Below are 19252 nucleotides of genomic sequence, written 5' to 3' on the forward strand. Positions count from 1 at the left end.
TAATAATTTATGAATATTATTATTATTATATATTATTATATAATTAAAAATAATATTTTAAAATATTTCTATTAATTGATCCAAGACTCAGAGTTTCGATCAGGTTAATGCCCGGGCCCTGTTTGGGTCAGATAACTATGCTTTCCACTCCCTATAACAAAAAAAGCTTGCCTTCAGAGCACGAATCTCAAAGCATTGTCTCTAAATCGGTAAATCCATCCATCCAAAGCTTGCCATCAGAGCACGAATCTCAAAGCATTGTCATTAAATCGAGGTTCCTCTTCGTTTCGTCTACTCCTCTTCGTTCTTGCCCTCCGTGTTGTCCCTCTTCGCCGATGGAGAAAAGCTAGGGTTTTCAATTGTAAAGTGAGAGAGAAGAGAGAGATCTAGATTGAGTTTTCGAGCTCCTTCGATGGCGGAGGACTCATCGGATGCCGTTGTTGGCGCTGAAGAGGCGCAGCCTTCGAGGCCATCGACGTACAAGGGGAGGTCTTGCAAGGGATGCCTTTACTACTCGTCCCTGTTGAAATCTGATTCCCGGAAGCCCATCTGCGTTGGGATCAGCCGGTCTCTTCCTCATGGTTTGTTTTCTTGTCGCCCTCCTTCTTTTCCAACTCGCAAAGTTGGTTTCTTTTTCTTCTCTTGATTTCATTGATTTAGGTTTTCACTTAAAAGGCACTGGAATTTAGTTTATTGGGTAATTGGATGATTTGTGGCGATTCTTGTTCATGCTCCAGCTTCGTTCGTCTTCAAAATTTCAGATTTTTATTAATTGCGTTGCATATATATTTTTAATTTGTCGATTGAAAAAAATATCAATTGAAAGAACCACAAGAAACTGAATAAGTAGTAATCTTGATGAGTTTGTGGTGTTTTGCATGCTAAGATGAAACTTTTCATATGGTTTGTTTACAACTCGAAACTATAAATTTGATGGTGCGCAGTTGTAAAGGGGTGTGTCTTGTAAATCATCATTATAGATAACAAGAAGGCTTTAACTTTGTAATCCTATAGTTTGATGCGATCTTTCAATTCATTATTTGAATGACAATTTGTATTATATTTGGTGACCTTGTATGTAATTTTTTTGCATCTTCGTTCGACAATTAGTTATTCTCATTTGATATGAGTTATTTGGTAAAATTGTTGTATTGGGAATAGTAACAAAAAGACTTTACTTTGTAATTGCATAGTTTGATGCGATCTGTCAATTCATTATTTGAATGACAATTTTTTTTTTTTTTTGGTGACCCAAATATGTAATTTTTTTTGTGTTTTTGTTCAACAATTAGTCATTCTTGTTTGATATGCCCATTCTGTAAATTGTGTGCATTTGGAATTATATGATCACCACAAGTTCTTTGTCATCTGACTTATGTCACCAGTTCCTAGCTACATCGTGGGAGAATCTGAGGTGGAGGCGACTAAGGATGGTCGTAACTTGTCAGACTTCAAGTATGCTTGTGTTGGTTATTCAGTGTTCTTAGACAACAAAGATAATCCTGATGAGAAGCAAGAAAACCGATCAGAATTGCCGTTTTGTGCTGGCATTGAGGTCTGTTTCTTATCAGTCTAGTTCTCATGAGTCTAATGACCCTATATCTTTTTTCTATTGTCCTTCTGAAGAATAATTACCTTTCTATTTTCCCGCCAAGTTAATAGCTTCATGAAATCTTCTTTCAGCTGTTGATTGACCGTAGGACCACAACTACTACTGATCATGTCCCTGCTCATGCTTCCAATAACGAAGGTAACTTCAAATTGTGTACATGCATATCTACTATAAAATTGTAATTTGTTCCTTCTGTGCTATAGAAGACTAGATGCAGGAATAACTTTTTATGGTCTTAACAATGCCATTTCTCTAGACATTTGTTATGGTCTCATGAAATTGGTATTGTTATTTCTATACAAAGGATTTGGATCTCTATGCTTTGCATGAGTACTTTTGTAATAATTTTCTAGCAGAAGTGCGAAATCATAAGTAGTTTTGTCTTGTATAATTGCTCATGTCTTCAGGCTTCTCAGAAAATAAAGCTAGTTTATCATCCATTGTAGTAATATTGATTTTTGAGATTTGTAACTCTTGCTTTTGGCATGCGTGATCAAACCAAGAGTTTTCGTTTTACTATAAGAAATTGTTCTCACACAGGGGCTATCACGTACAGGTCAACTGGCTTTTATGGAAGTTCATTTTCCTTTTACTTAATCATGTTGTTTTTCAATAGCTTGATGCTGGTTTAATTTCTTGATTTTCAGGAATGTAATCTACACTGTGTCTTCTCTTAATTTATTGTTGGTTTTTTACTAATTAATTTGTGTTGAACATGATATTTGCTTCTTCTCTGACACATGCTAACTGTATAGCAAGGAGTTTCTTTATATATTTTTCTTCTTTTTTAACATCAAAGCTTTTGCTATTTTTGGTTATGGAAGAATAACATATGTTAATTTTATTAGGGGCACCTGCTGACCAACTAACTGACCAAAAAGAGAAACACTAGGCATTAGATACTGAGGAATCAGAATATGCATAAAAATTTTCGGATTCTTTGAAATTTGTGGATTTAGGCTTGATTGAATGTTGTGCACAACAGCCGTCAACATCTATGACGAGACACTATCGATATTCTGTTTTTATTACAAAACAGCTTCGGTTCCGCTTTTTCTTTTTTCCTTTCTACCTTTCTATATCCTCTGTTGTGCTTTGTCAAATCCCTTACACCATTTACTATATTTGTTCTTCCACCATATTGAAATATGTTATGGTACAAAACATAGCCCGATTTCTTCTCACTCATTCTGTCGGTGTTTTAAGATGGTACCGTTCGCTCTCCACCCCGGCCATACAAACCAGCGCATTCGGCCGGTGAGGAATTCTTCGGCAGGCAAGCAATTCATTTCAATCAACAATCTTCCATTTTAGTTTAAACTATGCAAACTACATACTAAAACTCCGAAAAATGCATGCAGGTTCACTAGGAATGCCGGCCTTGTTGCTTCCGGTGTAATGAAAAACCTAAACAGAGTGGGCAATTACATCAAAGATTATTTCGACGACATGTATCCTTATCGTCGTCGACCCAAATAGGAAAAGCCGAATTGAATCCCCAAGTTTGATTAGAATAAATTTCTGTGTACCAATTTCCATTGTGTACTGTATTTTGGTTAAAAGTGAGCTGAAAAATATGTTAGTTCAGCCTTCGAACTTCTTGTATACCAAAGGTAGCAGTCACCTTCCAACTTTTTCAGGCCATTCAATATGTTTTGTATTTCATTTTAGTAAGTTTTTTTGTTATATATATATATATATCTTTTATTAATTTTTAAATTTTTTTCATTTAATATGTGAGTCAAAAGTTTAATGTGGAAAAAAGGGTTTTGGTAATTTTTAAAATATTTTTTTATATTTGGCTTCTATTTTTTTTCCTTTTAATGATATTATTGATTTAAAGGTACACACATTTTGAAGAGTTTCTAACGAGAAATATATAATTTGGAGTATTTTACTTAGAAAGCTATTCTTTTAAATTGTTAATAGCAAACCTTCATATTATTTTAGTCAAAACTAAAATAATATTCATTTATTATAATACATACATTTATAAGAATCTAAAACTAGTTAATCTATAAAATAATGGAATAATTTTTTTTTTTGGGCTCAAATTTATTTTAAAGGGAAATTTATTTTTAGTTTATTCTATCTTACAATATGTACTTCTCTATTAATAATTATAAATTTGTTTAACATTATGTAGTTACGTGCAAACATATAAGTTTTCATTTAATATATTATTTTTTTGTTTAATATTTATTTTTTTATTTAATATATGTCATTTTTAATTTAATATTATATGTTTTCACTAAAGCAGATGAAGGTCATTTTTGTCAACGTTAGCTATGTTTATGTCAGAGTTAAATAAATTGTAAAAAAAAAAAATTATTTTGGGAACATTCGAATTTAAGAGAGCCAAATGTGAATGAAGGAATTTCCAAGGGGGTTTGTAATTATCAGTTAAAAAAATGGGTATTTTTATTTTTTATTCCTTAAAATAGTTAAAAAAAAAAAAGATATTTTGAATTTTCAATACCTAGAAAGTCCATTTATGGCCCTCAAATCCCTAGATTGCGTTTCTGCCTCTCTTCCCTCCATTCCCAATTTCCCCCAATTCCTCTCTCCCTCTCTCCCTCTCTCCCTCTCTCTCTCTCTCTCTCTCTCGATATATATATACCTAAATCTCCATTGGAGATCGGAGGTCCAAGAGGGTTTCCAAGAGTCCATTGTTCCTCTTCTCTCGCTGTCTCTCATTCCCCCTTTCAATCCCTACCAATCGATCCAGCTTCTGATGTCTGCCGCGGTTGCCGGCATCGTCTGCCGGAGAAGCACGGCTGCGGCGATTGCACATCACCGTCACTTTCCCTTCTACGATCTTGCTTGCCGGTCAATGTCGCAGCTTGTTAAGGCCAATGGCAAGCGGGCGTTCCTCGTGGATACTTTGGCTTTGGTGAGTCGATTGTTGTGGATTCTTTGGTTTTTGGGATGGGGATTCATGGATTTATTGCGGTGAGTGCAGGTGAGGAGGTTGGAAGGGGAGGGTGTGCCGTCGAAGCATGCTGAGGTGATCACCTCCGCCATCACGGAGGTTCTAAATGATAGTCTGGAGAATGTCTCGCAGTCTTTTGTTTCAAAATCGGATATGCAGAGGGTATTTGGTATTTCTTGGCTTTTGTTGTCTTCTTTTTTGTTTTTCTTGACAACAAAAAAGTTTTTTTTACTGATGTATTTATGGTTTTTCTTTGGATTGTTTGATTTGCAGAGTGAGCTGATTCAAGAAGCCAATTTGTCCAAATTCAAATCTGAAGTGCAGAGCTCGCAAGTATGGTTTTGCTTCTCTTTATTTACTCATTCCGTTTGGTATTTCAAGAAAGCATGATGAAACATAATATCTAAATGATATTTTGTTGATCAATAATTTTTTTTGGATAGCATGCTTAAATGGCTGGCAAGGGCAATGGACTTTATGTTGCATTTACCTCTTAATGGCAACTTCATGGATGTGTTCCATGCAAGAGACTTAGAGAAGTAGAGTTGCTTGTGGAACTAGTTGTAATTGTTATAATCATCTCTTTGCATTGTTTGCGATTATGCATATGTGTCCTTTTGTTAATGCTTGACAAGGTCATTTGCTGATTGATAGAGAATGCTAGAGAATGTCCTGGTTTCTTGTATAATCAAGTTGTCATGTCTTTGTAGTGTTCGTAATTTTTATGTTTTGCCCTCTTTGGTGATGCTCGACAAAAGCCATTTTTTTTATTGATATAAGAACACAGGCTTCCATTTTTGCCAGGAAGGATTGATAAAATTAGAAGAAATCTGAAAAATGCCACTGCTTTGTGTTAAAACTATGATAACATGAAATTTATGAAAGAATGTGATGATACAAAACTAAAGACTAAAGTGATCAGATTGTCCTGTGGGTTAAGTCGATAGAGTTTGCTAAATGTCCTTTCATAAATAGAAAATAACATCCTAAATAGAAAATACTCTTTGCCAAGGTGGTTCATTGGCATTGGCACATGACCATAACTCTGAAAGCCAATAAATCGGCTGTTTCCCTTGTCAGTAGTAGTTCTATAGTCCATTTAATTGGTGCGAGTCTTGCAAGCGTTACTTAAGAGTCATAATTTACAAAGTGTAGTACTTAGTGGAAAAGCTTTATATTCATCTCTTACTGATGCAGGAGCATCATTTCTCGTTGTTACAACGAGAAACCGAGAAACTTCGCGGTGATATTGATAAGATGCGCAGTGAACTAAGGTTTGCTATTTGCTCATATTAGAAAGAGATTTTGGCACTGCTGTATTATGTGGATCTCTTTCTTAATGCTTCTTAAACATATATTCTTTACAGGTATGAGATTGATAAGGTGACTGCAGGGCAGCGATTGGATCTAAATCTCGAAAGAGGGTGAGTGACAGCACAACTTTCATTATTCTTCATTTCTTGCTTGAGCATTGAAAGTTTTTATTTTTACATTCTGTAAACTTAATGTTGTTGACATATTATGATTTCTTCTGCGACGGATATAGTCCATAGGAGCTCATTAATTGAGGTATATGTCTCGATTTAGAGCTAAACTTGAAGTGGTTCTGATTCTTCTGAATATTATCTGATGACCTATCTGATTGGACGGATGAATATCTTGTTTATCGTTCTTGTTAATCTTATGATCATTCTTGATCTTGAGTAAATATTACTAGGCTCAACTCTAGTATTGGATGTGAAAAATTTAGTTGCAGGGTAAGTTCTTGGGAGAGTCTGGACCTGATAAGTGATGAAGCAGTCTCCTAGTTTGTCTGTGTATGTTATCAGAACCATTTTGGCATCCATAGAGAACCTGAATCTGTTAAAACTGGGTAATTACTAATATACCCTTGTAAAAATCATATTTGCCTTTATACCCACACAAAACACTTTTTTTTGGCTCAGGTACCTCTATAGTTAAAAAGTCACTTAAAAAACTAATGAGGAAGACTGATTTACAATTGAACCCTTCTCCTCTTTTTCTTCCTTTCCCTCCAAGATGGATGAATTGAAGGGACTGAATGGTCATGATTTCTTGTTAGAAGAGTTACACAAGCAAGTAACAATGATTTGTAGGGGTACATAAGCTAATATCATTTTATATAGGTTATATTAGCAATTGCCCACCTTAACAGGGTATGCAAGAAGAAAAAAAATCCTTAAGAATTCATATGGTCTTACCACACTGATCTTCATCTGCAAATTTGACAATAAATGCAGGCGGATACGGGATGAGCTAGCCAAGCAGAATTCTGAAACTACTGATCTCACTACAAAGCTAGATCGGGTGAGATTACCAAACCAACTCAAAACTCTTAAAAGTATTTGTTACTTCAGATTTAGGTATAGTAGTACTTCAATGTATCATTCTTCATCATTCACAGGAAATACACGCGCTAAGAGCTCAACTTGAAGCTGCAAAATACGATGTCATAAAGTACTGCATAGGTACACTCGTATCAATCTCTGCTGCCGGCCTTGCAGTCATTCGTATTCTCTTGTAGCATACCATTGTTTCAACAATTCTACAACCGAATGATAACACAGCCAATGAAAGAAGCGAAATTTCCAATATCAGTGTTTTTGAAGATATTGGATGCCGAAATGTTGTAACGTTAGTTAACAGCATAACATTCATGATACTCTTTGTTGTCCCAAGTTTGTGACACTTTCTTGCAAAGATTCATTGTTCAGATGGATTTTACTATGCAACCGTCTCTCATTTGCTATTCTTGTTCTCTGATTTATATTAGCATATATGTTCTTTTGTATTAAAGCCCCTGTAAATCCTTGTAGTTGCATGTGGGTTTTTCAGTGGTGCATCTGTCACAATTATAATGATTTAAGGGGTTTATATGCAAAAAATTACACTTTGTTATTGTGTCCTTGAGACAATGATTCTTCGCTTTGCAAAAATAACAAAAATTAAGGTTATATTTGTCATTCATGATTACTGAAATATTTTAGTTTTACGGGCGTAAATAATACTTTTAATTTTTTTTGGGGTCAAAAGTAAATAATTTATTTATTAAATAAATAAATAAGTTTTGGAGGTTGATTTCTTGATCTTTTCAAGGGTGGGATCACCGTTCATTTTGCCTTGAGATCAGATTTTGATCACCCAAAATCCACACCACTCCATCCAATGAAATGTCCTACGGTTCTTCAGTTCCATTGGTTAAAAAAAAGCCCACGTTTTTTTACTAAATTACGAAAAAGCGCAGCCCTCTCTCTCTCCTGGCAAAATTCACAATTGGTCCCCGAATTATCACTTGGGATCCTAATGCACAGATATATTCATTTTAACTTTTTTTTTTTCATAATAATTCAATTAAATAAAAAATTACATTATTTTATTAAGTTCATAAGAAATAGACTAAAACAAATATTTTCACATAATTTACTACAATAGTGATCCACAACAAAATAAAAGTTTGGTGTTAAAATGTAAATTAACAAATATTTATTAAGACTACTAAAGTTTATAAATTAATTATTAAATATACATATTCAAATTATAAAATTTTATTAAAAAGAAGACCAATTGATGAGATCATCCTTTGATGCTCCTTTGTAATACTTTTCTTTAAATCCAAAATTATAAAAATGACATTTTCTTTTTTAATTTATTTATGGACCAAAATCAACATTTAATTATAGTTTCAGGGATCAATCATGAATTTCGTACCCTATATATATATGCAGACCAAGAGGCCAAGAAGAAGGAAGCCAGTGATTCCCTTCTCGCATGGAGCTCAGCCTCTTCTTCTCTCCTCTTCGATGTCGCTCACTCCTCTCTCCACCCGAGAAACCCTATTTCGCCTCTCGCTTCTCACTTCCTCGCCCGTTCCCCGTCTTTCCCTCTCCAATCGATGCTTCTCGTGCCGCCACTAGGCTCCGATTCAAGCCTTCTTCTTGCTTGAGCCGTGCTGATGATGGGGAGAGGATCTCGGAGCTTCCGCCTTCTTCTTTGTCTGGTAGGGATTTAAATTCGGATTCTTTAAGTATTTGGAAGCAGATGAAGGATATTGCGCTGTTTGCTGGCCCTGCTACTGGGTTATGGATTTGCGGACCGCTTATGAGCCTCATTGATACCATGGTTATTGGACAGGCTAGCTCTCTGGAGCTCGCGGCTTTGGGTAGTAGCTTCTTGTTCTTTATGTATTCTTTTTCATTTTTGGGTTATGTTCTTTTGATTTGGTGTTTTTTTTTTTTGGATGGATTAGGGCCTGGGACTGTGTTTTGTGATAATCTGTCTTACATCTTCATGTTCTTGTCCATTGCCACTTCCAACATGGTTGCCACTTCACTTGCCAAGAAGGTCAGTTCTTTATCTTCATGTTGAAAAGGCTTGATAGTTGATATAACTGATGGTAATTTGGATTATCTGTATTTTCATGTAAAAGATGTGTTCTTTTTCTTTCAGCAAATTTATTATTGTTATCGTTATGTTGTAAAATTATAGTTTTTGATTATGGTGTGCATATTTTATATAAATTTATGTTGGGGGTATGGTATAGGTGATTCTATCAATGGTCGTATTAATGTAAACAGATAACACATAATACAGGATGAGAGTCTGGTTCAACATCAGATATCCATGTTGCTCTTTGTAGCTTTTGCTTGTGGGTTGGGGATGTTCTTGTTCACAAAAATACTTGGAACACGAGTCTTAGCTGGTGAGTAAAGTTTTTACTGTATTTCTTAATATTGCAGCTTGTGATTTCTTCTTTGCATTTGTTCTGATCGGCCTGATGTTCATATCCACTTTCTGATGTTTATTTAAAACCAAGTCTATATGGTGTTTAACCATTTAATTATTTCTGATATTTCTTTTAAAATTCATGTGATTCAAATATTCCAGCAGTCATTTACCATTGGATGATACGGGTTATTGTCCATTTTCAGCTTTTACAGGGTTGGAGAATGTGCACATTCTTCCTGCCGCAGACACATATGTTCAGGTGACATTCATCTTGTTTGATAATATTCTGGAACATGCAATCTTGTCTAGTTATTACAGTTATGTGATGTGATTCTTCAAAATTGTAGGCTTTGTTTAAAAATAGAGGAATTTTTTTGCTGATTTAATTATATCTGAGGCTGTTTCATTCATTTGGAATGTTTGACTGGCTGTCTTTTTATTGTTAGTTACAAGCATACCAGGATTTTTGATAAATTGATGTAGTGAAGTGTCTCGCATTACTGGTAATTAACCCTTTATGAGCTGTAGAAATAATGCTCCAGCTAATTGATATAGCCTGAAAAGTGTTTTGAAACTATAATGCAGCTCATAAAAATCCTATTAAACTTTAATTGATGGAACATTAAGACCAAGAGGCAAATAAAACAATTAATGTAGGCTTAATTGCTTATCCATTCAAACCATGAAATATTTTCTTATTTATGACTTATCTGATAGTATTAACCTTTAATATAGGGTTGAGTTTCCAATGCAATATTTTCTAGCATATTCATTGTTTGGTGAGATGGATATAGCAATTCAATCTTAGGTCGCTATAAATGATTTGTTTTTATAATTTAAGCATGTTCATGCGGTCATCCCATTTTTTTGGTTAAATATGTTTACTGCTTTGTTTTTATAGTGTTGTCTTGTGTAGATTCGAGCTTTTGCATGGCCCGCTGTTCTTGTTGGTTTGGTTGCTCAAAGTGCTAGGTATCAGTCAAACTTACATATCTCAACTAACCTTTTTTATGCAATGTTATCCACCATTGGTTCATTTTATGCTGGTGCTACATATGCCCCAATGTTTTTTTTCCTTCATACTGGGCGAAGGATTTGTATAGAAGTGATGCAAAATGCTATGTTGATGATTTTTGGTGCCATCTTTTTTCCAGTGCTAAGATTTGATTCACCTAATTGGTGGACAATTTGTATGATTAAGGATAGATGATCAAATTAATCAGAAATTAGTATTTGATAGTTTAGCTAAAAATTCACACAAACTTGTGGATTTTTTGTGAATTCGATGAGAACATTTGACGCGTGCTAATAACACAATTTTGATTATTTATTAGCCATTGCTACATTTTGACATATTCCTTGTGTTCTTAAAAAGTTCCAAGAGAATGAAGCAGTGATCAAAATTTATATCTTTCGCCAAGAGAATGAAACAATTAGGTTCAATCTTGGTCATGTGGATGGTCGTTACTTTGCTAATTTTGTTTTTCATGTGTTATTTTCTCACAGTTTAGGGATGAAAGATTCATGGGGGCCATTAAAGGCCTTGGTGGTTGCTAGTGCCATAAATGGTTTCGGTGATATATTTCTTTGTTGTATATGTCACTATGGCATTGCAGGCGCTGCATGGGCAACAATGGTCTCACAGGTAATTTGCTGTTGGTATTGCTTTCATATGAGGGGTTTTGTGGCTATTTGTTTACTCCTTTATTCCATTTGATTTTGGACCAAAAGGCTGATTAGTTTCATTAAAATGGCATTGATAGAGGTGCTTTGTCGACACAAAGCTTTCTCATTCTAGCAATATAATCCCATTGAAAATATGTTGTAACTTGTGATAAATCTCTTCGATCTTAAGTCTCTGGATTCAAATTACATGCTGAATTCACATTTATAGCTTTTGTGTCATTTTCCTTTATTTTATCGGTAAATTGTGCAAACAAATGTTCAACATCAGGTAATGAAAAATTTTGGCTTAGTGGGAAGATCCACAGGAAATTTTTTGGGCTTAACTCTTTTATTTAAGGCCTTTTTCTGGACTATGAAAATTTATTGTTCTAGAATTCAACCAAGATGTGCTTTCCAGATGTCTATTGTTGTTTGACCCTTCTTCTCATTTAATAACCTACTTTGCCGCTGTTCTTATCAGGTTGTTGCAGCTTTTGTGATGATGTGGTCACTACACAAGAAAGGTTTTAAGGCATTTTCAATGTCCATTCCATCACCACGAGAACTTGTCCAGATTTTTGAGATTGCTGCCCCTGTGTTTATAACAATGACATCAAAGGTTTCTTGCTGTTTTTGGAATTTCTATTGTATTAGTTGCTTATCCTTTTCTTCTGTAGCTGAGATTTTATGTCCCATAGGTAGCCTTCTATTCAATTCTCATATATGCAGCCACTTCAATGGGAACTATGACCCTTGCAGCTCATCAGGTTGTTTCATTTTTTCAGTAATGCAAATATAGCTGTTTTTTCTTTCATATATTGTGTTGTTATGCTTTAGAAGCTCTTTTGATAATGTGTACTTAATTGTAGGTTATGATTAATGTCTTCTGCACATGTACTGTATGGGGCGAACCACTGTCACAAACAGCCCAATCTTTCATGCCAGAGCTCATGCATGGAGTTAGCCGGAGTTTAACGAAGGTCTGAGATACCTTCTATTTAAATTGTTTCCCACTTGATATGAATATGTTGTACTATAGATAAAGTATTTTCTACATGACAGAATTTTCCAATGGTTTGGTAGAACCTAAAAAGAACATCTTTCATCATAAAAGGTAAAATTTGAAATTCAATACTTTGTCATAAAAAGCATTTACATAGAAGGCATTGTGCATGGAAATGAGAAAATGAGAACCTGAATTTTTTATCATCTTGTAAGGCAAAATATTGTCAACTGATCTCTTTGTGATCCAATATTGTGTTCATTTTTGTGTTAACTCATTCTACTAGTATGTTATTTTTTCCCTCAAAAAATCCATTTTTCACTGGATTCTTACATCTGAATATTCCTTGGCTTATCCCTCATAATAGATCTTGAGCTTCTACAACCTCATTGTTATTAGATTATTGTGGAGGCTAGTGTGGTCAGGATGAATTTTATGTAATTGTGCAAACCACATATAAGAAGAGATTGTTTCAATCAGAACCTTGTATCTTTTTCATGGAGTTAGGAGTTATATATGCTCCATCATGTTGTTACAATGGAAACATAAGCTAGTTTTAGACACGAAAATAGTTGAAGCAAAAGAGAATTTATCAAATGCTAATACTCAATGGCTGTCGAACTTGGTGTCCTTGTAAGAAATTGTCAATTTTCAAATTATCTCTTCTTAATTCCTGCATTACTTGTGACTGTTTCTTCAACTTGGTCTTATTTTGTGCACATAAAAGTATGAGGACAATCCCAACAAATGTTAATCTGTTGTCATAATAGTAAGGCATGTTTTGATGAACTTGATTTTACCTTATTAGAAAATGTTGTTAATTGCATCACTTCCTGTTGTCATTTAAAATCTTTATTGTGTGCTGGCTGTTTCTTATAAAGCTTTTAAGTTTCCTTGTTTCTGTTCTGCCCTTTTCAAAGATTAGTTTTTCTGCTTTGTGTTTGGCTGTTGAAATTTATTTTCCAAAAAGTAAATGATAAGTGACTGAAGGTTACATTTATACTTTTATTACTCGAAACGTGTGTAATTCTGTGATATATATGAGTCCACATCACTTTTCTGACATGGGTGGATATTAGGCACGAACGTTATTGAAGTCGCTTGTAATAATTGGGGCTATAATCGGAGTGACATTAGGAGTTATTGGAACATCTGTTCCATGGCTTTTCCCCAGACTCTTCACGGGTGATCAGATAGTTATTGGAGAGGTTAGTGCTATCATGTTCTTCTGCTTTTCCTGTTAATGCTGTCGGTGTTATTTGTTTTAGAAACTCAGAATTATTACTTAGTGCATTGATGACCATTCAAGTTATCTCAAGATAGTGATGTTACCAAACTTGAGGAAAGTCAATGAGTTGCAAAGTCTACTTGGTAAACCTGCTTTTTACAATATAGCATTTTTCATTATTCTGTCACTGAAAATTTGGCAGCTATTGATGAGGGTGATATGTATAAAATGGCTTAATCAACAAAATTTACTGGCAAGTGGCTTTTGTAGATTTACTGCCATCCGGTCATTTTAGGAAAATTGTATATATGATTATGATTGTAAATCTTATCTTTTCTGGAAAATGAAGTTTAGCATAATTATTGTTGATAAAATGTAAATAACCTATTCTGAATTTCTTTTCTTTCTTTTTTTTTCAATTGAACTTCTTATATGTATTTGTGCATGGAACTTTTTTTTAGGTGTATGCCTTTTCACTATAGTTCAATTCATCCCTTTATGTTTCATCAACAAAACATCCAGTATGAAGGACAGAAATCAAGACATTGTAGCTGACTGAGTCTTTTCTTACTTTGTGAAGATGTTTAGGTGTTCTTTGTACCTTGTTTTTTGGTTTTCCCTTTCCTTTTGCTCGTAAGTGTATATAAATTTTTCTCAGTGATAAACATGCAGATGCATAAAGTGTTGCTACCGTATTTTATTGCTTTGATGGTGACACCTTCAACACATAGCCTTGAAGGAACCTTACTGGTATGTTGATTTAGGCTTCTTTGCTAACTTTTTCTTTTCTAATTATTAATCTGACAAGTAAAAAAAAAATTATATTGCAAAGCTACCACTGAAGTCCCATTTTATTTAAGAAACATCTTCTGTCGTAAATACTCTGATAATGCATCATTTGGAAAAGAAATTAGGGACTATGTTAGCATTTTTTGCTTTTCTTTCCTCTAAATGAAAGTTCGATCATGGAAAGATAAGTTTTAAGAGATGGATATGAGGAAGGCTTTAAAATTTTCAGTTTGTGAGCCTGCAATCCTTGTCAGCAATTACCGGTGAATGTGATTTTTGTATCTTAATGTATGCATGCATCTAAAAGCTTTATTTTGAATGTTATTTTGTATCTATTCTCTTCAAATATACCTTATTTTTGAATACTAGCTTCTGTCTAAAAGCTTTATTTCCTGTTCTCTCATACAATCAGTTTTTATCCTACAAACTACGAAATCTTTTACATCTACAGGCTGGAAGGGACTTCAAGTTTCTGAGCTTGTCAATGACTGGATGCTTTTGTTTTGGTGGCCTGCTAGTATTGGTATGATATTACAGTTTCTCCTTAAGCATACCAAATTCAAGGATGTATATGATGCACTCTTTTCTTTTTCCTTGGGCAATCATTGGTTTGCATCTGTTTACTATTGATGAGACTGAATAAAGCAGTTAGTCCCTTTTTCCTGCAGCTTTGTACGCTCATCACTGTTAAGGAAACTTCTAGTCCATCAATGGATCTAATAACTTGAAGAACAGTTGTGCTTTTGATCTTGATTACATTACAGACTGAGGCACTACCTAAAACAAGTGAAGGATTATTAGGGTTTTCAACCTACTCTTATGCAGTAAACTGAGTAAAATCCTAGTTAGTGATGAGGTTGAAATGCCCCTAGATTTATCATGAACGTGTACTCCTACTCTTAGGAAGCACACTTTTTTAATCTTTCATTTATTTCTGACTATAATGATGAGTTTTTTGTTCTTTTCTCTTCTAACATGGAGATTTAAATGAATATGATGTCATTCCTTGTAAGGCACCTTGATTAAATAAAATTAGATGATTTCTTTTCAACGACGTAATGCATAATTTACCATATCATGAAATTTCAATGAAATATTTCAACTGTCATTATTTTTCCTTGTCAGCTTGCATGCAATAGAGGTTATGGTTTGCCGTCATGCTGGTGGGCGCTAGCAGGATTTCAATGGGTATTGTTTTTGCATAATATCATCACGAATTAAGTTCAACATTGATTAATATAAATATTAATATTAGGCAGTGCTAAGTATTTGAAGATGCATTCATTTTACAGGCGCGGTTCTCGCTTGCCTTACAAAGACTCATCTCACCGCGTGGCATGTTATTCAATGAGGACTACTACCAAGCCAATTTTGCGAGGTTGAAGGCCACGTAACTCGAACTTTTTAGGGAAGTCAATTGATTGGTGATATTTGATCTTAGGTGGTTAATATGGTTATTTATTTCTGCTTTGGAAAAAAAAACCTTTGATCTTGGAGTTGGGAAGAAAATGAGATGTCAATTCTCTTATTGTAAAGGTGGCTGCTCTGATACTCTGAAGTGGTGGTTAGTTTGAATGTTAAGAAAAGAAGAAGAGGAAGAAGTATTTTTGGTTTGTTGTTTAAGCTGAAGTGGTTGCCCAAAGCAGAGTATATATTGCTTGTAATATTTACTTATTTATTTGTTATAACATTTTAAAAAGGAAGTGAACAAAGCAACTTAAGGGGATCATTTCACTTTTAGTTTTTTACTGGCAAATTCAATATCAAAGTTTTAAGTGGGGTATTTTTTTTTTTTACCTTGGAAATATTTTGTGCATACTTAGATTTCTGTAGATATTTTTATGGTATAAAATTTGATAACATACTTTTTTTTTTTAGAGTTAGTTTTGTTGTAGTATTCGCTGCTCTAATTAATTGTCGTTTTTTTTTGCAAGTTGTAGTTGGTTGTTTGTTTGTTTTTTTACATCGTTCATACGTAAGGACATACCAGTTAAAGTTGATTTTTTTTTTTGTTAAATTTTTTTTGCCAAACTATAAAAATATCTTGTTTTGATCGTATAATTTTTTATATTTAAATAATGATATGGTGACAGATGACTCATAATAAAGTTTCACTTGATTTGATTTGAGAATAAAATCTCATGATTTAGAGTAAATTTAATCTCTTATTATTATTATTATTATTATTATTATTATTATTATTATTTTGTTTTAAATTTACCTTTATTTTATACCAAGTTGTGAAATTACTTATTTATTGAGTTTAAAAATAAAAACAATCAAATTCACAAGTCTTGCATTTGATTTATGGAATTCATATTCATGTATGTCCTTAAGGAAACACATGTTTGAACTTTTAAAGAATGTAATCATCAACACTCATTTATTAAAACCATAAAAAGAACATGCAATGTATGAACAACTATTAAACTGAATTATTGGTAACAAGTTCCCATTATATTCAAAATTCCAAGCAGATCATAACATAATCTTTTGGTATCTAATTATAAAAATAATAATAAAAAAAATTAATAAATGAAACACAGTAAGACAAGGCTCACCTTTTTCTCTTACTTTGACTTTGAATTTTCAAGTTGATTTTATTGCATTTCAACTTTCAACATCATCTTTATCTCATGGCCGCAATTTCAATAGGAAAAAAAGTAATAATATGAAACAATGTGCCATGATATGCATTTTTAATTATTATTTATTATAAATTATTTAGTTTCTTCAATTGAGATAGTTGAGCATCAATAGAGATTGTTCAAACCTATATCATACATTCATACTCACAATGCTTCCCATTAATTAATTAATCAATTAATTACTTATATAATTTTGAAGTTTAATGTTTATTAATGTTTAGTTACTTTGATCTCTTGTTCATTTTTTTTTTGGGGTTTAATTTAATTATTCATTCTAATAATACATGGTCAAAGTAAATGGCTGTGTTTTGATAGCCCTATTTATTTATTTTTTTAAAAAAAAACCTTTTAATTTTTTGAATTAAAGAGCATTTACAACTAGAAATAAAATAGTATACATGCACACACATCTAGAACTATACAAACTTTTAGGGTGTGTTTGTTTGCGTGTGTTTCCAATTACATGTAATTGGAAATACGGCACTTTTAAAAAACTGATGTTTGTTTAGATGTAGTTGCAAATCCAAATGTAATTGCAAATAACCCCAAACCCATTATCAGCTGTGTTTTGAATTACGGTTAAATCCACCGTAATACCAAATGCAATGTAATTCAAAAGCTTTTCATGCTTTTGTCTGCTTACCCCCTTTTGAGAAACCAACCTTTCTTCATCATCGCTGGTCATCCTCTTGTCGCCTCGCCGGAACCACTGCAGCCAAAATTCGGAGGAGATCGGTCGCGAAGGACACCTCAGCCCGTCGTGTTTTTCTCCTGTTCGTCGCCGGAACCACAGTAGCAACAACAACAAAACTTTGGAGTAGATCTGCCATCAACGACACCCTATCCTGAGCTACTCTTCCCCTGTCGCGTCGCCGGAACCCGCAGCAGCAACAACAACAAAAATAAGGAGGAGAACGGTTGTGAAGAACTCCCTAGCTCGTAGTGATTTTCTCCTCTTCTTCTCTAGAACCGCAGCAGCAGAGATCGTGCTCTTCTCTTGTACTATCTGGTTTGTCCCCGAGATTCTGGACGTGCCAAGAGAGTTGTTGAATTGGTTGGGAAGTCGTCACATTTTGGCACAGCAACTGATGATGGTGCTTGCTCCCCTTGTCAGAGCCTGAACTTTGATAAAGTACAATAGTAAGATGAATTTCATCCAATGCTATTTTCTATAAGGAGTTGCTTAATCTAGTGATGAAGTATATTTTTGTGAATTTTTTTGAGTTGCATGTGTGGATTGGCTTCGTGATTCTCCGTGGTTTTGAGGTTCCGAGATTTTTTTCATGTCTAGTGAATTTATCTAGTCTCTCTATGCTTGCAGACACCATTATTCAAATCTTGAGCATTTGTAACTATGGAATGGGCCAAAAAGTTTATCTTGGCCCTTCAAACATTTTCTAGGGAATATTATGTCATTTAGTCCGATATTTCCTTCTTTGAATGTTAGTATTTCATATAGTTGTGATTTTCCAAGTGATGGGTACGTTTGGTATGCCTCTTGCAGTATTAGTTCTAATCATTTTAAGGTTAATTTGGATCTCAGATAGCAACACCATTTTGCATTAACTGAATATTGAGATCACAAAATTGTTCTTTTAATAACATAAATTATTGAAAGGTATAGGACTTAATCTAAAACTTCAGGAATTCTAAAACAAACCGTCCAATAGATGATTATCAAATTTCATCAAGCCCAAATTAGTCAAATAACTCCACAAATCCTTAAAAATATTACTAAACATCAAATTATTAAGCTCGTCAACAAATCAGCCTAGGTGTGGGACCTGTTATGTTGTTCTCTATTCAAACACAACATAACACTACATTCATCTTAATTTCCAAGTCAAACAAAAAAGAAAGCTCTTGTGTACTTATCATTCAGTAAGGAATTCGTGCTGCAAGGAATATTGAATGAGTCATTAATGCGTATTATGTTCTAATTAGTGATGAATATATGTAGCTGTACAACAAGGACAACCATTTAAATATGAAGAAAAAGCAAAGTAGAAGCAATAAATTGTAGAGGACGAATAATAATTTATATTCCTCATTTTTTTCCCGATATGCCAATAAATGCACTATAGAACGAAAGAACATTGTTGATCTTTACTTATAGATCTTGTTTAACCGACACCCATTTAACTACAAAAATCTAAGGATTTAGAATTATAGACAAACAAAAATATTGATCTCAAAGCATCATCTTACATGCATATGCTCTTTGTTCCCATTTAACATCAGAATTCAATAAAGATATTACCAAACATGTTGTCACACCCAAGTGCCTCCAAATATCATGTTTCTACTGATATTATTTGAATAGAAATGAACATATATGGACACACACACACACACACACACATATATATATATATATATATATGTGATCGAGTGGTTAATTTGAACATTAACTAACGACTACTAACTATTATTTTAGATGGATGATCACAATGGAAATGATGAATTATACCTATTACAAATAACGGTTTTGGCCGTGGCCTATGCCGTGATGTTACATGTGCACAACAAAAGACGTCGAATATGTAGAGAACCGTCCCGTGAGAGACTACAAATAAGAGAAACATATTTGTCTAGGTTGGTAAACGGGAATGATGGCACGAGTATAAAC

The 19252-nt window shown here is 33.8% G+C and overlaps 3 protein-coding genes across 4 annotated transcripts; all 3 read left to right on the plus strand.

The window, feature by feature from the left end:
- Positions 1–287: 287 nt before the first annotated feature.
- Positions 288–3277, plus strand: LOC120272706. The gene is made up of 5 exons (XM_039279581.1): positions 288–581; positions 1386–1555; positions 1684–1750; positions 2819–2888; positions 2974–3277. The coding sequence occupies exons 1-5, from the start codon at positions 413–415 to the stop codon at positions 3089–3091; spliced, it is 594 nt and encodes a 197-aa protein (XP_039135515.1). The 5' UTR covers positions 288–412; the 3' UTR covers positions 3092–3277.
- Positions 3278–4139: 862 nt separating this feature from the next.
- Positions 4140–7307, plus strand: LOC120271486 (protein FMP32, mitochondrial). Its single transcript, XM_039278168.1, has 7 exons — positions 4140–4505; positions 4575–4706; positions 4818–4877; positions 5742–5818; positions 5912–5968; positions 6806–6872; positions 6970–7307. Exons 1-7 carry the CDS (start codon positions 4347–4349, stop codon positions 7087–7089), a joined length of 672 nt encoding a protein of 223 aa, XP_039134102.1. The 5' UTR covers positions 4140–4346; the 3' UTR covers positions 7090–7307.
- A 991-nt stretch (positions 7308–8298) lies between these two features.
- LOC120272293 (protein DETOXIFICATION 46, chloroplastic) lies at positions 8299–15750 on the plus strand. Of its 2 annotated transcripts, XM_039279091.1 has the most exons (14): positions 8299–8724; positions 8812–8906; positions 9156–9264; positions 9494–9549; positions 10207–10262; positions 10797–10935; positions 11437–11574; positions 11654–11722; positions 11825–11935; positions 13038–13166; positions 13859–13936; positions 14427–14498; positions 15101–15163; positions 15268–15750. In XM_039279091.1, exons 1-14 carry the CDS (start codon positions 8334–8336, stop codon positions 15367–15369), a joined length of 1608 nt encoding a protein of 535 aa, XP_039135025.1. In that variant the 5' UTR covers positions 8299–8333; the 3' UTR covers positions 15370–15750. The 2 variants fall into 2 exon arrangements, 1 of the variants encoding a protein (XP_039135025.1); XR_005540172.1 differs by lacking the exons at positions 14427–14498; positions 15101–15163; positions 15268–15750 and adding an exon at positions 13648–13774.
- The last annotated feature ends 3502 nt before the right edge of the window (positions 15751–19252 follow it).

The sequence above is a fragment of the Dioscorea cayenensis genome, chromosome 11, assembly GCF_009730915.1.
Source record: "Dioscorea cayenensis subsp. rotundata cultivar TDr96_F1 chromosome 11, TDr96_F1_v2_PseudoChromosome.rev07_lg8_w22 25.fasta, whole genome shotgun sequence".
NCBI classification, from domain to species: Eukaryota; Viridiplantae; Streptophyta; class Magnoliopsida; order Dioscoreales; family Dioscoreaceae; genus Dioscorea; species Dioscorea cayenensis.